Here is a 20,322-nt window from a genome sequence, read left to right on the forward strand (position 1 = left end):
CGGAGAGGGAAAAAAACTTCACTAAAGGCGGAAGTGAAGAAAAAAAAACCTTGAGAGAAACCAGGCTCAGTTGGACACGACCATTTTAATTTCTCCGCTGGCCAAACGTCTTGTGCAGAGCTGCAGTCTCAGCGGCGGAGGCTGGAAGCTGGCCTCAGCGAAGACTCGTCTGTCTCTGGAGCGTCACAGGAATCAGTCTCATGTTCTCCACTCTTCCATGACCATCACAGTAGCTGCTCCGGATACGGACTGGTCCAGGATATGGAAACCTTGGGATGATCTCGTCGTTGGTCTCAACATGTCATTATCAACATGTATATTCCATTTTAGTGAGTTGTCAAAGAAGACACCAAGATATTGATATGAGGTGACCTGTGTGATGGTTTGAGTTTTAATGATCACAGGCCAATCACCAATTCCCCTAGGGTCAAACACCATCTCTTTTGTCTTGCTGACATATAAATCTAGAAGATTGTCATCGCACCAACTCGCATATCCTCCAATCTCTGAAAAGTATTCAGACAAATCTCTATTCTTATTCAATAACCCTAAGATGACATTATCGTCTGAGAATTTAACAATGTAATTATTACAATAAGAACATCTACATGCATCTGTATATTCAATTCAATTCAATTCCCCTTTATTTGTATAGCGCTTATACAATGTAGATTGTGTCAAAGCAGCTTCACATAAAAGGTCACAGTAAATAGGAACAGTGTAGTTCAGTTCATAGTGTTTAAGTTCAGTTCAGTTGAGCTCAGTTCAGTGTGGTTTAATAATCACTACTGAGAGTCCAAATATTGAAGAGCAAATCCAACGATGCGCAGCTCTACAGTATAGTCTAGTAGTATATAAAGTGAACATAACAGTATGTAGTATGGAAATGGTGTTACTTTTTTGAAAGTTCCTTTTATAAGAAAAAAAAGATGTTTTCTTATAAATTAAAAAGTAATCCGCTACTTTAGTTACTTGAAAAAAGTAATCCGATTTCATATCTTGCATAACTCGTAATGCATTACCCCAAAACACTACTACTGTGCTCCACTAGTTGATGAGCTCAGAAAGAGAGAGAACATTGAGCTCTGCGAAAGAGAGAGAGAGAGAATATGGAGCTCTGAGAAAAGAGAGAGAGAGAGAGAACATGGAGCTCTGCGAAAGAGAGAGAGACAGACCACGGAGCTTTGAGGACGCGGAGGCTGCTTGTTTCTGCCAGCGGGGATCAGATGACACCCACAGGGCACGAAATGTGAACCGGGCCCCAGAACCACAGCTCTCGGCTTACACGAGCGCGCTTATTCTTCGAAACACTGAGCAGAGAGGCTGAGTGTGTGTGTATAAGAGAGAGAGAGAGAGAGACGCACACTGTGTGTAGTGAAGGACAGAGAGTTCACTTACTGCTCACATTATACTAACAAATCCCACCACGCATGTCTGTGCACATGGTGACGTGACATATGCACTGAAATCTGAAGTCGCCATGGACCTGTTGCCTTTTAAAAAACATTTAACAAAGCACACCTGAAATATACAAAACCCCTGATCGTTATAATTGATTACCTGATTAATGCAGTTGTGTTGCCACAGACACCAAAGTAAACACAATTAAACATCTGAAGGGGCGTGGCTAAACATTCCGCACAAGCTGACATCATAAGGACAGCTCTTCCAGATCCAGAGCAGAAGCAGATGAATAGATTGTGATTGAAGATTACTAAAACAAACTTCATTTTTGAGTGGATGAATTTTGCACAGATTAATTGTTCAATTTAAGACTAACAAAGTGCGCTAGGTAAAACAAACATTTTATATTTTGATTTCATGTGGACTTTAATTAGTGAACAGTAGCATAGGTTAAAAAAAATCAGTCATTTGGGTAAATATTTAAATTGATCTGTGTTGATTATGGGCCGTGTGTGTGTGTGTGTGTTGATTGCGCAATGTGTGTGCGCGCGCTTTTCGTATTGCTGCCGTCTTGGGGAGTCTGTGGGATGAGGCGGGTGTTGTGTTTCTCCTTCAGCTCTCAAAAGTAATGTTATGCATTACTTGGCATAAAAAGTAACTAAGTAACGCAACTAGTTACTCTTTGGCGGGAGTAACTCAATATTGAAATGCAATACTTTCAACTGTCCCCAACATCGGTGAACAGTAAGAGGAAAAAACGGTGATAACACTAAAATAATGGTCCATAATGTTGTGAACTATTAGTAATACATTTATTACGGTATAGGCTAGTCATCTTTGTTAATGTAAGTTAATGTCAAGTTAAATATCGTTAGTTCATATTAAATCATGGTGCATTAAATGTTAACAACCACAACTGTATTTTATTAAGATATTAATGCTGATCTGCGATTAATTTATGCTTTACAGGTTTATTGGTACTTAATGTTAATACATTACCTAATAGTCCATTATTCTAAAGTGTTACCAAAACATTTCTGAATTTAATTGCGCGCTTTGTGTGTGTGTGTGTGTGTGTGTGTGTGTGTGTGTGTGTGTGTTCGCTCCTCGCATTCCTGCCGTCATGTATCGGGGGAGTGTGTGTGTGTGTGTATGTGGGAGGAGGCGGTGTTGTGTTTCTCCTCTTCTCTCCGGATCTGCGCTCATTGTTCCGCGTCTGGAGTGTCCGACCGACCGCGCGCCGCTCTGTGAGTCCTGCCCGAGATGGACGCGTGCCGCCCGGCGGAGAAGCGCAGCCGCAAACCCGCTCACCCGCTGCGGAGAAACATCAGCGAGGACATGAAGGTAACCCAGATCATTGGGTTATATTATTATTTATTACCACTCACATCACTGCTGCGTTTCTGACACGACTGTACTGTAAAATATCTCTCTTAATCAACAGTTTCCGTAGGCTAAGTGTTTTCCGTTTATTTACGGTTGTGAATTGCATTATGGGATGTTGATCTCTGCTCTGTAGACTTTTGATGTTGAAATGATCAACTCCACCGTTTAACAAAGTGACTTTTGTTGGCATTTTAATAGTTTGTAATAATAAAATACTGTATAAGAAATAATATAAGTCTGTAATGTAGCAGAGGCAGTGTATTACAAAGATTATGTAGTGTAATATACAACACAAACCCAGACAATATAGCACTGCCAACTAATACACGTTCATAAAAGTCAATGTTTATGATGTTGGAAGAAAGATCAAGATCCCATAATGCAATTCAAAAGCATAAATAAATAGGGAAAAAACATCATCACAATGGAAAACTGCTCATTTAGGGATGTTTTTACAGTCTTATGACACTCCTATATTGAAAACAACATGATTTTTGTGCTGAACTTTCTTTGAACTTCTATTGGTAATATGTTAGTTGACTCAGGAAGCTTATTTGATGCATAACATCCCCTGCTGCAGACTAATGAAAAATATATAACATTTGCTAAGCTTTTTCAGCCTAGTATGCTTAATATGGGGGCAGAACTTCTGACGCTTTATAAAATATTAATATCTTATATTAAATTATTAAGCATAATCATGTTTTTGAATGAATGTTTCCTAAAATATTGATTATAACATGATCATAAATCATAAACATCAATACATTTTTAATATGTAATATCAAGCTTAAAATAAGTATATTTTTAGTATTTCAAATGTGTAATGTTTAGTTTAAAACAAAAACAATATTGATGCCAGACATGGATATTATTTTTGTAATAACCTATTTTAAGATCATGCAATATTATTACATTTTTACATAAATGAATTGTTTAGCATAAAAATAAATAACTTCTTATTTATTTGTAATATGAAATATTCTATAATGTCTTACATTTTCCTCTTAGAATTGAGCTTAGTGTTTAATGTAAAAAAAAAAAAGTAAATATCCTGTGCAAGATTTTACATAAAATTTGATGCAATCGCCCTGCTGTATTAGATTACAGCAACACGTCATTTTTAAACATTGCATGGATCATGTAGCATTAAAATCCTTTTGATAACAGCTGCATGATTAGCAGCTTACATCACGTAACGCCCACGGTGCTGTCTAGATAGTGCACTGTTATTATTACAGACATCTCTTCGTCCAGCTGAGCTCCAGATGTGCACCGTGTTGTGATGGACTCTTATGTGCCCTTCTATGGACAAATGACACGCTGACCTTATTAAATCGCTGGCCTTTAAGCAGCCGTTTCACAAGTCCTGCTTGATATGTGATCCAGACACTCGATACGCTGTGTTTATAAACGGATGGCCTCGTCCACACCGCACTTCTGATTCTCAGGGTTTCTGGAGATGGCAAATCTGAAACCGCTCTTTTTGTGGGATCTCAGAGCACGAATCCGCTGGGGGTGTAGAGTTACGACCAGAGCTGCGTATTTAGGGATTATAATGTAATCTGGATTACGTAATCGGATTACAAAAAGTCAAAGAAAAAATACTTTTTAAATTACTTGTAGTTAGTTACTTTTTGATAAATTACATATTATTTATGGCAGAAAAATAATCTAAATATAATTTAAAAGTAATCAGATTACGATACCAAAAATGTCTGCCATTTTTAGTATCGTATATACCATAAGTATTTGACATCAAATTAGCAGAAAAGTAATCTAAATGTAGTCCAAAAGTAGTCATCTTGCATTACCACACATGACATCAAATTAGCAGAAAAGTAATCTGATTACTTTACCAAAAATGTCTACCATACTTTAACATAATATACAGATTTGACATCAAATTAACAGAAAGGTAATCTAAATGTAATCCAAAAGTATTTGGATTATGTCTGTTTTACTATCTTTCTTGCTATAATTTGATGTCAGATATGGATGGTACGGTATAGTAGACATTTTTGGTAACATAATCTGACTTCATTTAGATTACTTTTCTACTTATTTGATGTCATATGTATAGTATGGTTATCTAAATGTAATCAAAAAGTAGTCAGATTACATTACCGAAAATGTCTACCATACTTTACCATACCACCCATATCTGACTTCAAATTAGCAGAAAAGGAGTCTAAATGTAATCCAAATATAGTCAGATTAAATGTAGCATTACTTTTCTGCTAATTTGATGTCAGATATGTATGGTATGTTAAAGTATGATAGACATGTTTGGTAAAGTAATCTAAATGTAATCCAAAGGTAGTCAGATTACGTATGGCAAACATACTTGTCATCCAATTAGTATAAAAGTCATGTAAATGTAATCCAAAAGTATTCAGATTACATTACCAAAAATGTGTATCACACTCTACCTTACCATACATATCTGACAACAAATGAGCAGAACAATGAAGTATGATAGATGTAATCTGACTACTTTTTGATTAGATTTAGTTTACTATTCTGCTAATTTAATGTCAGATATGTATTCTTTGGTCATATTATATTACCAAAAATGTCTAACATACTTTACCGTACCATATGCTACTATACATATCCAACATCAAACTAGCAGAAAAGTAGTCTAAATGTAATCCAAAAGTAGTCAGATTGTTACCAAATTGTAATGTCTAATCATATTTTATTTGTATGCTAATTTTATGCCAAATATGTATGGTATGCTAGACATTTTTAATAACATAATCTGACTACTTTTGGATTACATTTAGATTACTTTTCTAATTTAATGTCATATATGTATGGTAATCTAAATGTAATTAAAAAAGTAGTCAGATTACATTACTATGAATGTCTACCATATTTTAACATACCACACATATCTGACATCAAATTAGCAGAAAAGTAATCTAATAGCAATCCGATTACTTTACCAAAAATGTCTACTTTACTTTACAATTCCACACATATCTGACATCAAATTAGTAGAAAAGTAATCTAAATGTAATCCAAATGTAGTCAGATTATTTTACCAAAAGTGTTTATGCATTACTTTTCTGCTAAACTGATGTCAGGTATGTATATATATATGGAATGGTAAAGTATGATTGACTTGTTTGGTAAAGTAATCTGACTACATTTGGATTACTTTTAGATAACCATACCTAAACATATCTGACATCAAATTAGTATAAAAGTAATCTAAATATAATCCAAAAGTAGTCAGATTACATTACCAAAAATGTCTATCATACTTTACCTGACAACAAATTAGCAGAACATTAAAGTATGATAGATGTAATCTGACTACTTTTTGATTACATTTACAGTAGATTACTTTTCAGCTAATTTGATGCCAGATATGTATATGTTATGATAAACAGTTTTGGTAACGTAATCGGACTACTTTTGGATTACATTTAGATTATTTTTCATTTTATTTGAGGTCAGATATGTGTGGTATGGTAATCCAAAAGTAGTACGATTACGTTACCAAAAATGTCTACCATATTTTACCCTACCACACATGCCTAACCCCAAACTAGCAGGAAAGTAATCTAAAAGTAGTCTAAAAGTAGTGAGATTACAGTATCATAAATGTGTCTAATCTAAAAGATTACATTACTGATTACAAATCTTGTCATGTAATCAGTAACCGATCACAGTTCAAGAGTAATCCAGCCAGTTTTGGTTTGGACTCCTCTAACAGATGAAACTGTAGCCGGTGTGAGCGAGGCAGGGGTCGCGGCGGGTCTGTTGGCTTTGGCGGCTGATTCGGGACGGGCCCGTCACTCTCGCCCAACAGATGTTTGTCTGAACTGCCAAGAAGAAACAAAACCGGCATTGATTGTGGGTTGGAAACGCAGGCAGGGGAAAGCCGTCTCTCCTGCTAATGAGAACGCAGCCTGAGATCTCATTATCCGGGGATTCTGAGAAGGCGGTGTTCAGTGTCCGTGATTTCTCTAATCTCAGACTCAAAGCTCTGGAGACCCGTCAGCTCATGAGCTGCTGTTTTGCAGGAAATTCAGAGCGTTTTTTGATGCCAGATCAGGTTTCAGAATAACATTTTAGATGAAATGAAAGCCACACATGATGATGGATGTGCTCATGTTTCACAATCATCCCACATGATTTAATATTAGTGCTGCCTGATATTGGGGGATAAAATGGCATTGCAATATTTAGTTTTTCTGAGATGCATACAGTAATTGCGATTATTGTGTAAAATTTGACCTCTGTTTAGAAATAGTTAACAGTTTTAGATGGATTGGGTTGATTTTGTAGGGCAGTGCATCTGCGTGGGATTTAAATGGCACCTATTTTACCCCTTTTTCAAGATTTAAGATAAGTCTTTTGTGTCTCCAGAATGTTTCTGTAACTCAAAACACCCATCAGATTATTTATTATACCTTTCAGAAGTTTGTAAATTTCAGCTCTGAACACACTGTTGCTGTGTTTGTTGCCTGTGCCTTTAATGCAAATGAGCTGCTTCTCCCCGCCCACCATTCCGACATGCCTGTCAGAGTGCGTCTCCGTTTTCTGCTGCGTCAGATAAACAGCACAGTGACAGACATGAAGGAAGCAGATCTCGTGTAACGTTTGTGAGAAACGCTACAGTAAGAACTTTCCCTCTGATTATTTGAGATGATTGTTGTGAAGTTAATTCAAGCCTTTCTGCAACGATGAGTCACACACAGTGTCGTTACAAAGTTCACACACACAGCGGACACACAGCATGCGCATTTAACTTTGCACTGTTTTGCATGGTAAATGTGACAAAATCCAGGTTAATCTCCACTGCTGTATGGATATCCGTTATGTTGATGTACAAAATAAACCTGATTTAACGTCCACAAGCGTCTCCTTTTATAATTTTACTGACGTGAGGCTGTGGTGATGAATTACAGCAATTTTACCCTCTTTAACTTACTTTATTGCAAACACACACTGTTTTAAAAACATCTTAAACTTGTCAAACTCATTCTTGGTCACATTTGATGATGATTGATGATCACAGAGAGCTGAACAGATCTTTTAATCCCAGTTGCTTTGCGCACATCCTGTTATGTTGATATCATTATATGCATTACTACAGAGCATAGGTGGAGCGTGTGTAAGGCTGGGGAAGGCTTAGCCTCCCCCTGGCCAGAGACCAGGGAGATAGCAGCAAAGAAAAAAAATGCATTGAAAACATGTAACAGGTGTAAGGCGCAATATGAATGTAATTTAATGTTGATGATTAACACAACACTTTAGCTATTGTAAGTTTGTCAATCAAATTTAAAGTCCCCCTCCGCACAAAAATGGAACTGTCCAACCCCGCACGTTGCACTGATGAGCACTGTTTATTACTGGAGTTAGCAGCTGCTCTGAAAACCAAACCAAAAGTGCTGGCCAGCGGACTATTCTGATTTGCTGGTCAAGTACATAAGTAATGAAATGACAAATGAGTATTACCAGAGAGGTATGATGATATATTATTCTGGTTTCATTTGTTTTCAGCATTAAATGAAATTGGTAGTTTCATTGTAATGTAGTCTAGCCTATAGTGGAGTAATCTTGTTTAGGAGATCGTTTGGAGTTTTACATTTTAAAGATCTAATATTTATTGTGGAATTACAAGTTCGGTTTTCGATTGGCCTCGTGAAAGAAAATGATATCGTATTTTCAGGGCCGGCGCATCCAGAGGCGACCTAGGCGGCAGAATAGTGAGGGCTGCGTCCACGATGATGAATTTTCAGCTGTCTTCAGAGTCACACGATCCTTCAGAAATCACTCTAATATTATTATTATTATTATTATTATTATTATTATTATTATTATTGGTAATAGTAATAAAAGCAACAAGGAGTAATAATTAATTTGAAACTGCATACAGTAAGTAATAAATAAATATTTAATAAATAAATATTTAACAAATGTTTTAAATATTTTACAGCCTAAATGCCGCCTTGATGAACAGAATAATTTTAATAAGATTTTTAAATAAAAGTAATAATAATAAAAAATAAATAAACTGACCCCAAACTTTTGACCGGTAGTGATCAGTGGGGTGAGTTTAATAAAATAATTTAATGTGCGTGTTGAATATTATAGACCTTTGTTGAAAGGTGGTGTTTTTGTTAAAACCTCTTCTTGGTCGGTCGCAAAACTGCGATGTAAAGCTGCGTTCACACTAGAGTTTGAGCTTGCGAAATTGTGTTGTATGGCGCGGGATTAAACAAGATGATCAAACATTTAAAAAAAGCAAGCGATTGGTATATATTTCAAATTTCTGTACAGAGAGGTCATGTTTTGATCCTCGATTGGTCTCACACAATCATGTGCTGCGAGTACGCATGTCAGAGTTCACCAAGCTTGATCTTTCCAATGCAGCGATCTGTGAAACTTGATGGATGAGCTTGCGTTTCTGATCTGACGCATTCGTGTGCATATAAATGGAAGTCTATGGGGAGAAAAGTCCAGTGTGACCGCAGCTTTATACGTGGCTATCAATTTGGTGGGTGGAGAAACCGCACTCCTACGTCACGTTGCGGTCGACCTCAAAATGGAAGGAATTTGGATATTTTAACATAAGGAAATTTAAAGAAAAAAGAGACTTATTGTCTTTATATCACCCCAATACGTCTGTGGACACACTATACCTACACACAGATCTGTCAAAACGGCTTACAAAAGAAGACGTTCATCATAGGTTAATAAACCAATTACAAGCATTGATTAACACAGTCCATACAAAAGAAATAGAGTATTTTATAGTTTTCAAGAGCTCTAGCTGTACAATATTTGGCCACAAATGGAATAATCAAATGTAAAACAGCACAGTATAGTCTTTATTGTGTGTATATGCATAAATATAATATTTAATATATCTTTAATATTAATAATAATCTAATATTAATATTTCTTAAAGATAGAAACATAATTTTTTGTGCCTGAATGCTTAAAAATGCAATGAACAGGACACACATGATCATCTTTAAGTAGCTTCATGGTCAAATATACTCCTGATTTAACGTCGTTTGTTTGTGCAGAACTTTGCTGAAAACACCATGAATGAGCTGTTAGGTTGGTACGGCTATGATAAAGTGGACCTGCAGGACTCAGAGGCTGCAGACGCACGAAACCGAGTCAAACGCAACCATATATCTGTTCTTAAAGGTAAGAAAAGACACACACACACACACACACACACACTCTCAATATTAGAGCTGAACATTATATGGTCAACATCTCAGTGTGTTCATCTGCACTATCACAGATGGTCAGTGTCACACAACCATGTATGCTCAAATACACACACACACAGAGATGCAGACACACACGGGGTCCCACAAACGCATAGAAACAGACACACAAACATATACTTTTATACACAGACACACACACTCGCACGTAAACGTATACATAGAGACAGAAACAATCTCACACACACACAGAATAATAGTATTGTTTCTGTCTCTATGTGTACGTTTACGTGCGAGTGTGTGTGTGTGTGTGTGTGTGTGTGTGTGTGTGTATAATAGTATATGTTTGTAATAGTATATGTGTCTATTATAATATTATATACACACACACACTCTCTCGCACGTAAACGTATACATAGAGACAGAAACAATCAAACACAGACACACTCGCATACAAACATACATAATCACACTGACAGAAACAGACACATAAACACACACAGTCACACAAACACAGACACATGGATACATAATCACACACACACATACATTCACAGTCACACAAACACGTAGACATACACAATCACACACACACACAAACATAGTGTCACAAACATACACACAATCACACAGACACAAACACACATGCAAACACATTGATGTACACAGTCACACATACACAATCTCACACACACATGCAAATGTAGACAATATACACAATCATGCAAACACATAGGCGTACACAATCACACACACACAAACATACACAATCTCATAGAGGTAAACACACACAAATTTACAGACACACACACACACACACACACACACACACACACACACACACTCCGTTAGCATCACCTTCTTCCATGTGCTTTATTTCTCCTTCAGAGAACTCTGTGCCAAAGCCGCTCAGTGTGGAGAAGAAGGTCCCTCCATCATCATCATCATCATCATCATCATCGTCTTCATCAGAGCCGGTCAGGAATGGAGATCAGGATCCTCCGACTGTTCCTGTGTCTCCGTCTGCATCTTCAGCTTCACCACGACACAACATGAACGTCATCGTGCCGCTCATCAAACCCTCTGCAGGTGTGTGTGTGTGTAACGTAAGAGCAGTGGTGTGTGTGTTTCCTGCTGAGTGTGTGTGTTATAATCAAATAGGGTGTGAATTGAATTAAGCAATATCTGTTAGTTTTTAGAGTAATACTATAATATACATGCTTTTAAAACAGTCATGAAGTGAGAAATCTAAATTCTCTTCATCTTTTGAGATATTAGAGCTCATGGTGGTGTTAAATCCTGCTGGGAGTTTCAGAGCTCAACACTTTGTGGTTGCTCTAAAGTCAGCTTATATTGAAGACAGTCTGACTGAACCACAGCTTCTGGAATCTTCTACTCTATGATGTCATAGGGGGAATAAGCCCCGCCCTTATATGATGTAGAGCCACACCCTCTTCTAATGCTCAGCTTGTTTAGCTTTGTTAATATGCAAAACAGGGCTTCACGGTGGCGCAGTGGGTAGCACGTTCGCCTCACAGCAAGAAGGTCGCTGGTTCGAGTCTCTGCTGGGTCAGTTGGCGTTTCTGTGTGGAGTTTGCATGTTCTCCCTGTGTTCGTGTGGGTTTCCTCTGGGTGCTCCGGTTTCCCCCACAAGTCCAAAAGCATGTGATACAGGTGAATTGGGTAGGCTAAATGGGTGTGAATGAGTGTGTATGGATGTTTCCCTTGAAGGGCATCCGCTGCATAAAACATATGCTGGAATAGTTGGTGGTTCATTCCGCTGTGGTGACCCCGGATTAATAAAGAGACTAAACCGAAAAGAAAATGAATGAATATGCAAAACAGTCAGCCAATCACAGCAGTGGGTGTTTACTTCTGAATGTATAATCAGCCACGCCCACTCAAACAGAGCATTCTGATGAGTCCAGAACAGCTCAGAGGATAGTTATAAATGCTAATAATTTATGCTTTATGATAATCTTTATAACATTATAAGTGTGCCTCAAAGAACAGTACAAAATACAATAATGTGGTAGTTCATTACCTCTGAAATACTGTAAATAAATTAGAAGAGCTCAGCAAAAATTAATTTAGAGATGCCGTTTAATTGTATTTTTTTATGTTTTAACGAGTAATTAATTTTTTTAACTACACAGTTAAATTACTTTGACATAGTAATTAGATTTTTAAGACATCTTTATTAATATAATAGTTAATTACAGGCAGTGCTTAATTTGTAAATGAATAATTTCCAGAACAAAACCAGGAAATAAAAGTTACCGTGATCAACGTCCACCACGCAATTTCAGCTTTCCTGGAACATGTCGTCATTAAACGGTGATGGCGCAAAAAAAAAAGAGCATTGCATTTCTGAACGGTCTTTAAAGGGCACCTATAGTGAAAGATCTACTTTTTAAGCTGTTTGGACAGACATATGTGCATGTATGGTGTATAGACCGTCATATTGGGGTGATATAAGCACACCCCAGTGCTTTTTTTTTCAATTTAACAACATAAAAAATGGTGGACCAATTGGAGCGGTTTTCAGATCGACCGCAACTTTACACAGGAGAGCGGTCCCCCCCGCCCACCAATATTGACTGACAGGCGCGTCATCATATCCTCAGTTTGTTGATTCACGTCCGCCATTTTCAGCGTGAGTCGAAGCTGAACACCCTTGCTCTATTTTTAGATGCAAGGCTCATTGGGCTTAACACAAGATCAATATTCTCCACATTATCGCTCTAATCAGAATTATTGGTTGTATCTTTAGGTGGGTTTGCAAACATGTGTACTTCTCATTGAGTCTACCTTATACTTCAGCCGTTTGCATTTCTCGCGATCCCAGAAGCTCCCTGTGATCTTAACTAGGCACTGCTGTACCTGACACTGCGCCATGCATTTTAGAATTCTAAACTGGTTTCTATCAGGGTACACACAACAGCGCGACGATTCGGGACACTTCATGTTTGTGCTGCGCTACAGAGAGTGTCTGGTGTGCTGTGTCGCGGCTTCGAGCGGCGCATCCGGTGCCTCAGTCAAAGTTAAGTCAGTGTGCGTGGTTATTAGTCTCTGTGTACAAGCTCGGCACTTGAAACTAGCACACAGTTGGCTATAAAACTATACAAAGACACACATGATTTTGTACTCTCTGCTTGGTCTGTGTCAGAGTCATACATGTACGGCTGAATGCGGATCCTCACACTCCTGCTCCTTCTCTCAGTCTGCCTGTCTGACTCTGTTGCAAACACAGAGCGGGTGAGCTCATGGCTCCGCCCCCTTTTTACGTTGGACGGGAAGCCGAAACTAATCTACATGTGAAGCAACACAGTCCTAAATCAGCGAGCTGTGGACACGCCCCCAACATGACACTTTAACACATTATAATAAAACAATCTGAACTGTGTTTTAAACTGAAGCTAAACTGGCACACTCAGAAGAGCCATAATATTAATATTAAATCATAAAAAAGGGGTAAAATAGGTGCCCTTTAATTATTATAGGTCAGTCAGGAAAATAAAAACATGTAGCTACAAATATAAATCGTATGAACAATCACTGTTCACTTCACTATTATGTGCCAAGTGAAAAAATCAATAATTAAATAACTCACTCAGTCTAATCTTCAAGAAGAGCCCACAATTACCTCTTCTGTCATGTTTTCTGGTGAATTGAGATCACTTTGCTTCTGTCTCCTGCTATCCTGATCCAAGGCACGGTCTTCTTGAGATCTCTTTTGATCAGGTTTATTATCAGATTTCCTCGTGATTTAAAAAAAAATGGAAATATCCGTGACTGCCTCTTTGCCATTTTCAAAATATTATTTAGGTAGGCCACTATGCCTTTGTTTATTTTCACTGTTCGCTGCGCGTGAAACAATTACCAACCAATGAGAGTGATTGTAAACAGGGCTTTACATTAACACTTGCCAAATGCGGGTAGATTACAGCGGTGGCGGGTAAGACAGACACTCCCACTAGCCACTTTGGTGGGTTTAAAATAATTTTCCCGGATAATAATTCTTAAAAGCAGGATTCGACAATAAGGATGGTCCAATATGCATGCAAAGGTGATCTTAGAATTGAGAAGCAACACGACTGACAAAAATAATCGCGTTCGCGTGAGCAATAGAAAGCAGGTGAATACTGAATGAGAGGATTATCACTCGCATTAACAGCTGAGGTGACTGTTTAATACATGTGCGCGCTCCCGTTTCCTTGCGTGAAGCAACTGTGTCTAGAAACACGACTGATGCGATCGGTTCTCTTTCAAATAGACAAAGTGATGAGCATGCACACACAGTCCTGCTGCTTTCAAGAGCTCCAGATTTGTAAGCAGCACCGGTTGCTTTCACTTTAACCATTCTTTAAACAGATTATTTATGGGTCTAACGTTAATCGTGTGTGTGTGATCATCCTTTCATTATCACACAGTATGTTTTTACCTGCTTTCTTTTACGTTAATATGGTTTAATTATCATTTTTTACAATAACATTGCTTTAATGGGAGATTAACTCCTCATTTATGTGTAGTTAACTGCTGATCTGGCACCTTTAGCCAGGACAGATCACTGTGCATATGTTTAGTTAAATAACAAGTATAGTATACAGCTCTATTTTGCTTGTGTTGACACATTTAACAATTCGTGGCTAAGAAATAATGAACTGTTCATGTCTGGTGTGGTCAGAGATACATGCTTGATGTAAATCCTTCATTTTGAGCTCCTGAAATTGTGAAATGACTAATAGTAATACTATGAAAGCATGACCCATTTGCTCATTATTATTGAGCAAGCTCATACACGACACACACAAAGTGAAATGAGTGAGGAGGCATGTGGAGATGAAGCTAAATATAAATCAAGTAATGTTAGCATGTCAAAGTCATATTTATGTGTATAAAATATATTTTCCCAACAATAAAATCGTGGCTAGTGAAAATAGCGAGTGGCTAGTAATGTTGGAAAACTACTTGCCACAGTGGCTGCTGATCAAAAAAGTTCATATCAAGCCCTGATTGTGAACATAAGAAATCTGAAAACACGAAGATCTGACATTTTCTGGAACAGGATCCGGCTGAAATTAAGCACTGGTTAGAGGCCTGTTGAATGCTTGATTCTGATTGGCTGAGCATTTTAAAGTTCGCTGTTATGGTCAGATAAATGCACGACTGAAGTAGTTCTGGCAGGTTCTGAGTGCATTACAGTTCCTATCACTCCGCTGATTAGAGGGATGATTAGAGTTATTTACAGCTACAACAGTCAGAAATCATATCAGAACACAACAGAAGGCTTTGGAGAAGATGTGGAACAATCTGGGGCTACACAGGAGACGTATGAGGAGGATAAACACCTGACAAATACAACATCTCAACAGTGGATTCAGCGGCTGTACTGGAGGCCAGATGAGAAGCACAATAATCACCTCCAGGCCATTGGATTATTAGAAAATAATGCACACTACCTTGAATGGGTGTTGTTTTCTAACGCTCAATTATTCTTTACTTAGTTACTGTTTTGAAGTAACACTGCTTTTGTGTGTGTGTGTGTGTGTGTGTGTGTGTGTGTGTGTGTGTGTGCGTGCGTGCGTGCGTGCGTGCGTGCGTGCGTGCGTGCGTGCGCGCGCGCGCGTGCGTGCGTGCGTGCGTGCGTGCGTGCGTGCGTGCGTGCGTGCGTGCGTGTGTGTGTGCGTGTGTGTGTGTGTGTGTGTGAACAGTGGAGGACGTCCAGAATGTGCAGATCGTGTGTGTGTGGTGTCAGAAGGAGGGAATGAAGCGTTACTCTCTGCTCATGGGCTCCGAACTCAAGAGTTTCTGCAGTGAGAAGTGTTTTGCTGCCTGTCGACGCGCATACTTCAAACGCAACAAGGTGAACAAACACTGCACCAGTCACAGAGAGCAACACACACCCGTTTCAAACGCAACAAGGTGAACACTGCACCAATCATACAGCAATAGACACACTTTACAAACGCAACAAGGTGAGCAAACGCTGCACCAATCACAGAGCAACACACATCCATTTGACCCAAGTGAAGTGAGCCTGGTCAAGTATGGTTTTTCACCCATACTCGAAATTGGTTGTCTGCTTTTAAACCACGTTTTGAGTGATGAGTGGGATCACGCACACACACACACACACACACACACACACACACACACACACACACACACACACACATCCAATAACACTGACCCATTCGCAGAAGCTTGTTTACATCTGCTCTCTGCATTTCATATATGAAGATTTAGCCAGCAAGCTGTTTAGTTAGTTGTTAGTTTAGTTGTTTTACTTTGTTAGTTAGTTGTTTTAGTTATTTAGTTGTTTGTTTAGTTGTTTATTTAGTTTAGTTAGGAGTTTTAGTTAGTTAATTGTTTATTTAATTAGCTTAGTTGTTTGTTTAGAATAGATAGATGTTTGTTTGGTTAGTTGTTTGTTTAACTAGTTTAATTGCTTGTTTTAGTTTGTTAGTTGTTTGTTTAGTTAGTTGTTTTAGTTAGTAGTTTGTATAATTTTTGGTTAGTTAGTTAGTTTGTTTAGAGGAGTTGTTTAGATGTTTGTTTAGTTATTGTTAAATAATCCACTGACACAGAAACACACAGGCTTAAATGCACACGAGCAGACTAGTTAGTAGTTTGTTTATTTTAGTTAGTTGTTTAGTTTAGTTAGCTGTTTTAGTTAATAAATTGTTTTAATTGTCTTAGTCAGTTGTTTGTTTAATTAGCTTAGTTAGTTGTTTATTTAGTTTAGTTAGTTATTTTAGTTATTTAGTTGTTTTTAGTTTAGTTGGTTGTTTTCAATTAGTAGTTTGTATAATTTAGTTAGTTGTTAGTTTAGTTGTTTTAGTTAGTTAGATAGTAGTTTAATTAGTTGGTTGTTTTAGTTGTTTTATTTAGTTGGTTAGTTTGTTTGTTTATTTAAATGTTTGTAAGATGTGTGTTTAGTTATTTGTAAATAATCCACTGACACAGGCATGAACACATGCACACAAGCAGACTAGTTAGTAGTTAGTTTGTAGTTAGTTGTTTAGTTAGTGTAGTTGGTTGTTTTGGTTAGTTGTTTGTTTGGTTGTTTTAGTTAGTTAGTTGGATATTTAATTAGTTTAGTTTGTTATTTTTAGTTAGTTGTTTATTTGGTTTTGTTGGTTGTTTTAGTTAGTTGTTTGTTTATTTAGTTAGTTCTTTTACTCAGGTTGTTTGTTTGTTTAATCAGATGAGTTTGTTAGATGTGTGTTTAGTTAGTTGTTAAATAATCCCCTGACAAACACAGGCATAAACGCACACACACAAGCAGACTAGTTAGTAGTTAGTTTGAAGTTAGTTGTTTGTTTAGTTCGTTGTTTAGTTATTGTAGTTGGTTGTTTGTTAAGTTAGTTAGTTGTTTATTTAATTAGTTTAGTTGTTTTAGTTTAGTTAGTTGTTTTAGTTAATTGTTTGTATAATTTTAGTTAGTAGTTTTAGTTAGTAGTTTAATCAGTTTAGTATGTTGTTTTAGTTAGTTATTTTAGTCAGTTGTTTGTTTAACTAGTTTAGTTGTTTATTTAGTTTAGTTAGTATTTTTAGCTAATGGTTTGTATAATTTTAGTTAGTAATTTTAGTTAATTAGCTTAGTTAGTAGTTTAATTAGTTTAGTATGTTGTTTTAGTAAGTTAGTTATTTTAGTTAGTTGTTTGTTTAATTAGTTTAGTTGATTTAGTCAGTTGTTTGTTTAGTTGGTTAGATGTTAGATTAGTTGTTAAATAACAGACACAAACCCAGGCATAAACTGATGCACACATACAGACACAAAACACGCTAACATAAACACACACTGAGACACACAAACGCGCACATACAGCAATGCATACAAACACATACAGACACAGACAAACACACACATGTTCAGGCACACATCTACACATACAGAGAGAGATGTGAAGGTGTGTTTGTTCCTCGTGAGCCTCACATTCCCACAGCAGAGAAAAGAGCAGCTTTGAAACACTGAGGAAAGTTTATCCGGCCCAGAGAAACAGAGAAACCAGCTTCAGACCAGTTTCAGCCTGTCAGAGAGCAAGCCTAGTGCTGGGAGAGAGAGAGAGAGAGAGAGAGAGGTTTCAGCTTACACCACATACTTCACTAACACACACACACACACACACACACACATATCTTGATACATAAGATGCTCTAAATATGTCTGTGTGCTTCAGTAGATATCCAATATCAAAGCAAGCACTGTTTATTGTAAAAGAGAAATAAGAGAAAGCGAGACGTTGATGAAACAATAGATCTAGTGTTGGAAATAAAAACTAGTTTATTGTGTCGTATGTCTGAAGGATTTAAATCAGATGTTCTGGTGATTTTTATAGTGTACAGATGGAATTGAAGGTCAACGTGAGCTTTATTTACTAATTAAACACAATCAAACACAATACTAATCACTTCTGTAGTCACTGAAGAATAAACATTTTCATTTTTGTGTGTTTTCCTCAAGGCTCTTGATGAAGATCGCCATGGTGACCAGTCTCCGCCCCCTGGCCAAACTCTGGACACGCCCACAAGACTAATGCTGAAGATGAACAGCAACAACAACAGCAACAGCACACGTGTAAATAAACACACATTAATGGGAGATGGAGATGCACAGAAAGAAAATGTCTGGGGCAAGAATGAATATTGTGGATGCACTAAAAATGGAAGCAAAAATTACACTGATTAAACTAAACAAGGCAATTAAATAGCCACGTTTTATCGGCAGTGAGTGAGTTGAGAGATGTCATTTAGCAGCATTGCCATAACAGCACAGTAGCGCTGTTGCTAACAGTGTGGTGCAGCATAACCTTTGCTCTGGCAGAAATTAAAAATGATGTTTTGAGCATAAATATTTTCAGCCAATAATTTTCTGTGCCCAAGAATTCGGTGCATCCCTAATGGACATGCATTTGCTGAATAAACTACAGCTAACAAATCATGAGCTGCTCATATGTAAACTGTGTGCCATGATTCTTGTGCTATGAATCACTATTAAACACTTAAAAACAGCCACAAGACTGACTAAAGTGCTGTGCATAAAAACAAACTACATGCAGAAAAAATAATAAAACAACATAAACACCAGGAGGAAAACAGATGAATATTTAAAGTCAGGTCAAGACCGTAAAATGAGTCCGATATTAATAAACCAGATTGAACAGATTTGCTGTTTTATTTATTAATATAATGAAGTATACTTTGCAGAACACATGTGTGTCTTGTATCTCTGCAGGTGTGTGACTGGTGTAAACACATACGCCACACTAAAGAATACCTGGACTTCGGCTCGGGTGAGGAGCGACTGCAGTTTTGCAGCACCAAATGTCTGAACCAGTACAAGATGGATGTGTTTTACCGGGAGGCTCGCGCTGCGCTCACCAGCTCCAAAGAGGAGGAGAACCACCCAAAACCAGCAGCCACTAGCGAAAACCAGACACTGCTCACTCCGGACGCCTGGGAGTCTCCAGCGAAAAGCCTCTCGCCCCAAACCCCAACAGCATCTGCATCGCAGAGACCGCCTGTTTGCATGCGTGTTCAGACGGCCACATCGCCCAAATCCCCCGCTGGCCCGTCTCAGGGTACACCCGAGCAGCCACGCCCACCTCACATGCCCCGCCCCTTTATACGTCCACCCCTGCACGCCCAGAGCCTGCGAAGCCCCGCCCCTAATCTCCCTCATAACCCACCTCACCCTCTTAGCCCCACCCAAAGGGTGCCATTTGCCCCACACCCTCACTACCCTGCCCCATACCTCCCCCTCCACCCAACATTTCCACCTCAAATGCCTCCGCCATGGCCCCAGCCCATGATGATGATGCCCTACCCTGTGTTTGTACCCATCCCTATCCCAATCCCCATCCCCATCCCGATTTCCCCTCAGAACAGCCACCGAGGGGTCATCCGAAGCCTTCAGGAGCCGGAGAAAGAGTCTGCTGTGGGTCAGAGAGTAAAGACGGAGCGTTGTGTTTCTCCGGTGTCCGCATCTGAGCGGCAGGTCATTCAATGTCTGCGCAGAGACTCTGTGAAAGAGGAAAGAAATGACACACACATTCAGACTCTACGCAAAGCACTTTACACCTCTGTCCTCACATCCACAGCCTCCGCCTCATTGGACGGCAGAATTGTTAGTCCCGCCTCTTTGTACTCATTGGCTCGCTCCACTGCCATTCAGGCTGCCTCGTTTTCATTGGACAGCAGCTCCGGCCAGATCCCTTCTCCTCTGTCTGACTGTGAGGATGTGAAGGAGAATAGCTATTTATGTGGGCGGGGCAATGACTCAGCCAATCAGTGGACGACTGAGCAAATGGACTGTCAAAGC

At 38.4% G+C, this 20,322-nt stretch overlaps 1 protein-coding gene across 1 annotated transcript in view; it reads left to right on the top strand.

The window, feature by feature from the left end:
- The first annotated feature begins 2,564 nt into the window (after positions 1–2,564).
- Positions 2,565–20,322, top strand: part of sobpb (sine oculis binding protein homolog (Drosophila) b) — a 24,765-nt gene continuing 7,007 nt past the window's right edge. The window contains exons 1-6 of the mRNA XM_056456276.1: positions 2,565–2,748; positions 9,843–9,969; positions 10,884–11,084; positions 15,710–15,861; positions 18,466–18,579; positions 19,237–20,322. The exon at positions 19,237–20,322 is cut by the window's right edge and continues 252 nt beyond it. Coding sequence (XP_056312251.1) covers positions 2,668–2,748; positions 9,843–9,969; positions 10,884–11,084; positions 15,710–15,861; positions 18,466–18,579; positions 19,237–20,322 — 1,761 coding nt within the window. The 5' untranslated portion in view covers positions 2,565–2,667. The remainder of the gene's footprint in view (positions 2,749–9,842; positions 9,970–10,883; positions 11,085–15,709; positions 15,862–18,465; positions 18,580–19,236) is intronic.

This window comes from Danio aesculapii, chromosome 4, assembly GCF_903798145.1.
Source record: "Danio aesculapii chromosome 4, fDanAes4.1, whole genome shotgun sequence".
In the NCBI taxonomy this organism is placed as follows: Eukaryota; Metazoa; Chordata; class Actinopteri; order Cypriniformes; family Danionidae; genus Danio; species Danio aesculapii.